Source organism: Phaethon lepturus, unplaced genomic scaffold (genome assembly GCF_000687285.1).
Source record: "Phaethon lepturus isolate BGI_N335 unplaced genomic scaffold, ASM68728v1 scaffold49091, whole genome shotgun sequence".
NCBI lineage: Eukaryota > Metazoa > Chordata > Aves > Phaethontiformes > Phaethontidae > Phaethon > Phaethon lepturus.
The window spans coordinates 80-6,638 of NW_010519375.1; the positions used below are offsets into that span (position 1 = coordinate 80).

General features: G+C 33.5%; 1 protein-coding gene across 1 annotated transcript; it reads right to left on the reverse strand.

Moving 5' to 3' along the window:
• Positions 1-432: 432 nt before the first annotated feature.
• LOC104628440 (rho-associated protein kinase 1-like) lies at positions 433-5,309 on the reverse strand (the record flags this gene model as incomplete). The annotated part of the gene is made up of 3 exons (XM_010297014.1): positions 433-570; positions 1,402-1,502; positions 5,228-5,309. Coding segments are annotated over 3 exons (321 nt in total), but the record flags the coding sequence as incomplete, so codon positions are not given.
• Between the last annotated feature and the right edge of the window lie 1,250 nt (positions 5,310-6,559).

Genomic DNA, 6,559 nt, shown 5'->3' on the forward strand with positions numbered 1-6,559 from the left:
GGCAGCAATGCCTCACAAAAAATTGTCAGTGATAACACTGAAATGAGGAAAAAAAAAAATCACCAGAGCGGGTGTATTTGCAGTCAAATACACACACAAAAATTAGAATATACAGAAGCTGTGTCTTAAGTATTTCTTTATGGTATGCTGGATACCTCAAAGAATTACTACAAAGCAGGCTCACCTATATATGTGGCAAAGAGTTTTAATAATAAACAGAATACTTTACCATGTAAATGTTATGACAAAACACAGTTTTGAAGCAAGTGCAGTATCTGCTATCCTGTATGTTAATAATGTATTTCCCTAACAGACCAATACAGCCAAAAAGGGACTTTGAAAAGCTAAAAATGAAAACATAATTCCAAGTCATGCAGTGTTGTAACAGAACTATTCCGTAATGACAGTATTTTAAAAAGAATATCGCTATACCTGGACAACCCAAGGACTGTTAGCAAAAGCCATAATATCCCTTTCTTCCCAGAAGAATGCAGAATCCGATCTTTTTATCATCTCAAATTTGCTCAGAAGCTTCATAGCATACACTCTCCTTGAGGATTTATGTCTTACCTATGAAGACAAACGTGACATACAGAACACATTTGTTTGCCACATTAACATATGAAGAACACCACTGAATTTATTACTTTTCCTGCTTCACTGTTTAACAAGTTTATAAGACTCTTCACATTTTTATAAAGAATTACATACTGTAGGTCTACAGAATAATTATAGTCCATCATCTGACAATATACACATTGCTCTTAAAATACTTGCTAGAACTATTCAAGACAGAAGTCCATAGGCATCACAGTCACTTTGTAATTTGTAGGTATGTATCTTTAAAAGGACAAATATTAGCACCTGTTAAATACTATAAAGTTAAAACTGCAAGCATTTTCCAGAGTTCATTAGCAGACATGTATACTTGCTACCACATTTCCAGTTTCTCACACCAATTCTCAATTCAGTAAAGCAGGATGAACAAGCCCAGTAGCTATTCTACCACAAACAACACACATCTCTCGTTTGTGAGAACTATATCCACAAAAATCTGGTGTAGTCCCTGAACTGGCAGAAACTCTTCTAGTTCTGAAGATTTGTTCAAGTGCCCATGTATACAGTGGCAAAGGCTAATTTTCTTGATTATGAGGAATACACATTCTATTTTATTTTAATAGAGAGAGGCATGATTGCAATACAAAACAAGTATTTGTGCACTTTGAGAGTACTGAAGATGAGATTCTCAAAAAAATTTCCATGGGATAAAAAGAAAGAAAATTTCACTGAGCTGAAGGCTATAATATTATAAGACTATCTTTTGAACACTGTATTCAGAAATAGATGCATGAGCAAATACTACAGAATACATTCAAATGTACAAATAGAAACATAACTTACCAACTGAACCTCCCCAAATGCGCCTCTACCAATCACCTTCACCACTTCATAATCTTCAGCTTTCATGCGCAGATCTCTCATTTTATTTACTGTGTCTTTATCTACATAAAAGAAAATTCACATTTCATATATAATCAATTTAATTAAACTCATTCATCTCATTTCAATGTTTCATAGTTATTAGAAGATGTGCTGCTTAAAGAGAGGACTTCCTTCTGAACCTACCTTCCTATTGGAAACCTCTCTGCAGAATGCATGACCTCATTCTCATTACCATACTAACCAAAACCTGATATAAACATAATTTCAATGACTCTACTGTACAATCAAATTACTGGAGATCTTAATTTGGGAATTTCTTTTAAAATAATCACCTGCAAAAAAAACCCCATGCAAAAAAACCTCACATCCAGCATGATTTTGCTTAAGCTGGTCAGTATAAAAAGATTATTTCTGGATAAATATGCAACACATCTGAGGAAATACCGTAAAGTACACGTAAGAAACTATTTAAAAAAAAAAAAGCTTCCACTTTTCTGCACTTTTATTATTTCTAATACTGAAAAAAATAGTTTTTAATTTCAAGCATGCAGTGGGAATCATTGCAATTATTTATATAAACCTGTCATTCTATAAACTACAATAATTTACAAACTCCCAGTGGGCAGATATTCTAATTCCAAATTTGGTCAAAGATTAAAACAGTCTATTTTAATCCATGTGGGTCAACACTGGCATGAGATTACATGGAAAAGCTTCATGCTTCAGTATTTCTAAAAGCAAGGAACATCTACTAAAACAGATACACTTCTAATAAAATAAATTATGCAACCATATTTTAGTTTCAAAAATAATATTCTAGGCCTAAAAGCCAAGTTTAGAAAGAAGTAAGGACAGGGGAAGAGAGAGGAAGAGCAAATGTCATTTTTTAAGTTCATATTTTTAAAAAATGATTAGCAAACAACAGAAAATTAACATTCGATTTCTACCTACACCAGCCATGATCTAAAACAAAAGGAGCATATATACAATTAAAATTCAATAAGATTTTATTACCACAAAAGGAACAAACATAGCTTTGTTTGAATAAGCACTCTGTGGTGTTACTGTTTAATGCAAAGTCATCCCTTTACGCAACATACCACTAGCTGATTTCAATAAATTACATTAAAATTGTAAACTCTGACAAATTATTTCACACAAGGATCAAAATATTCAATAAATTAAAAAAATAATGCATTGCCTTATTTGCCCTGGTGAAAATTGACCCATACTGGAAGATGAGTAAGACTGCATGAAACTAAAATGCAGCAATTCTCATGACAACAATTTTCAAGTTATTGTTAACTTACTGCCTAGTAATCTCACAACAGGAGGTCCAGGGCCTCTGAATGAAAAATCTTGACATTGGAATGAAAAATTCTGACATTGGTGCAAAAGAAATCTAGGCACAATGCGAATGCTTTAAATGGTCTTCAATCACAAGCCTCGCCTATGGCCAAAACAGAAGGAAAATACATCTGAAGAGCCATCTCAACTAAATATTTTTAAATAATGTAAACCAGGCTTGTGAGCAGTTGCAAATTGTAATTTATTGCTTGAGTGACATACTAACACTCAACTATGGTCAGACAATATGTTACAGTAACAGCAGCATTGGAAATTTGACCTCTGTAGGCTAAGATCTGTTAAACACGGCTGCAACATATTTAAATAGGCATCTCCTTATCTCCCACTAGCAGTGGAGGACCCGGCCAACTTATACTGTACAAACAGGTGCGGTAGCTCACATGGCAAAGGATCGCATTCTCCAACTTGCCCTGAAGTTTGATTATAAGCTTAGATGCTGTCTTGAAATAAACTGAGTCCCTGCTGCAAAGTAGGGCTCTCAATCATCTTGCATATTGATTTCTTTATTCTTTTAATTCTGTATAGTAGAAAATTAGTAAGGTTCTACATTTGCAAAAGTAACCCTCACAACCTTAGGCGGTAGAAGCACATTTTGGAGGCTCCACAAATACACAATGTAAATCACAGAAAAGAGGGGATAAGCACTGGCTCATAGGGCAATCAGTCTATAAAACAAAGGACGCAAACTCTCATTTTATTTGCAAACTAGACATCCATTTCAAATAATGCTGCAAACTGTTTGGACAGATAATACTGCAAAAAATATTTTAAACAGTTATCTATTAGAACTAAAATAAACATGAAAATGTTCCTATATGTCTATTTTATATTTTTAAAATAGAAATTCAAGACAAACTAGATTTCTCAGTTCCCTCTAAGGCCACTACTCATACATCCACAGCTTGCTTTCATATTTCAGCAAACATAGCAAGATTAGTGCTCTAAAGGCAGTTTGAAGTGAAATAATATGGTCTGTTCTCCACCTTCATATTACTTCAGGTCACATCTCACACAGTATTTAATTTATATCTACAAGATACTCATCATCAGATGGCAAATGTAAGTTTTCTTTTCCTTCACTCGGCCCCAACTGCAAAAGTGAAGCTCTAAGATTCACTAATGATTTCATTATTCATAAAAATTACATTCAAATTATCTGTTGCAATGAGTATTTCCTTTGCCTAACACAGCTTCTCTTTTCTCCCAGAGTTTCACCACACCTTCTTTGTAAATAACTGAGTATATAAAATGTGCATGTAACACACTGTACAATATCAAATATAGTGTGAAAAGTTAAACAGAACATTTGAACTTGGGCCTTTCAGCAACCAGCTTACAGGCAAGTGAGCCATCAACTATATCTAGTGGACTCACATATTCCCACAAATGGGGAATAATATGAAGTAAAACCCACAAAGTCACCATCATTGCTTACAGTTGCACCAACTATTGGAAAACACCTTGGAAACAGAAAGAAAAACATAAATTTCAATGAGACAAATTATTTTGGCCAAATTACTTCATATTTGCCACAAAAGCCAGTTATTACATTTAATTGAGACACTTAAGCCTGTAAAAATCTAACAACATTAGTTTAATTTCAAGGCTTGCCCATTCAGTCCACAGGCAGAAGCAAGTCTCAAATCAGCAAAGGTCTCTGCCATGATTTCTAGAATTTGTCAGTTTGGCAGCCTTTACAAAAGACTTAACTCTTAAATGCCTTTTTGGGTTTATTAACTTTTGGTTTTGTTTTTTTAATTATGGAACTATGACTTCTATCAAAAATCATCAACTTCATTCATTTAAAATGTTATTATAGAGTAGAATGTGCAGGAAATCTGGTAGTGGAAAAAGAGAAGAATACACAGAAGAATTCTGCAGACACATCAGCTGCATGCACAAGTAAATACAGCAGCTATGCAGTCTAAGAATTTCATGGGATAATGAAAAAAGACCTATCATACTAAAGAAAAAAGTCTACAAAACACATGCTACAGTTTGTCAGTGAACAAATTTTTAATATGATTTCGTGACACTGTATACATGTTATGTCATTTTACTGTTAATTGCTTATGATGCATTAGTACATGAAATTACAAAGTAAGTTATAGGAATCCAGAGGGTTGCCAAGAACAAAGATGACAGGCTTTTCTCTTAAAAGGCTTTGTGCCACTGAGAACAGTGCCATTTACAGTGGCAACAAACTTGGACATTCAGTTGCTGGGGATTAGATTTGGATAGGTAGCTGTCAGTTCTCACTGGGAAATACATAATCAGACTCTTAAAACAACTTGCACGCAAACATTAATGCACCCAAATCCCTTGCTGCCTTTCAAAAAGCTAGAACGGCTTTTATTTTTTATTTTTGTTGGCATTTATAGTCTTTTGTTTAGTAACTGAAACATTATATACTTACACCTGTTTAAGAAGTTATCAATGTTTTTGTTTTTTCTTAAGGCAGGAAAATCCAAGTCATATACCAAAGCATCTAATCCATCCTGGGGGGGGAAAAAAAAAACCCAACATGCAAAATTAAATGTTTGTAAAAATAATTACACATGCTGTTTACTGAAGAGACAAGATAAAATCAGTTGTCCCTATCAATTTTCCATACAAATGAAATCATTCACATTTATTTAATGATTCATTACATGAAGTAGCTGTTACTCTTACACTTCCATTGAACTCTTCCAAACTTAATTTCTATACATCCCAAAACAAATATACTTGTATGAATTACTAATTACCCTAATTAGCTCCACATTTACATTAAAAAAAATTCCAAATAAGAAAAGAACAAACAGCAGTTCTAATGAAGTTCAATAATGTTAAAAAGTTATAACATATCACACAGTAGGCACTTAAAGATTAAGTGGCAACTGGCAAATAGGACAATGATGGTAATCTAATTCCAAGAGTCAACATCCACATTTTATTCATTGAATTCAGAGGGAATTTTCATTAACAAAATGTTGGCTTTACACATTCTAACTTAAATCTAGGAACGAACAGCCACAAGTCCATCTGGCATTACTACCATGGAATACATCCCTATGAACAAAACCAAACCAAAACAAAAACCACCAAAAATACAACAACAACAAAGATAGTTTTAAGGTCTTGTCAAGTGCCATAAACTTCCCGACTGAAAGTCTAAATTTCGCAACAGGTATACAAGATTCTTCAGTGGATCGCGTATTGTAAGAGAAAATTATTATTTTGTTTGAAAACCACAGATATGGTATCTAATGAATATCAAGTATTCTAGGGAATTTTATCATAAAGAATCAAATAGCATTAAGGAGTCGTCTTTCTCAACTAAGTAATGTTTAAGTGACAACTGCAAAAATAGAGAGGAAGGTCATAATATACAAATTGATGGATCCTAGCAAAGCATGCCAGGGTTGTAGAAGTATTGTTATTTACTTGTCCAATTCATACCTACACCTTTATGCTGTTATTGACCTGTTAGGAGTGAGATATTAGACCAGATATCTTTGATGTGATCAGTTCAGACCTGATTAGACCTAATTTGAATGTTTTCAGCTTTTATAAAATTATGCAATACAGGATTGAAAGCTGATCCATCAGTCTGACTGCTATATCCATCAAGTAACTATGCCTGAAGAAAAGCTAGAGTTATAAGCTTTTTCCAGGAATATATATTAGAGAACACACTTGATCCAGATTAAAAAAATCAGTCTTTGAACCCTCATTTCAAATTCAAAGATGTTTTTCCTTTCATTTA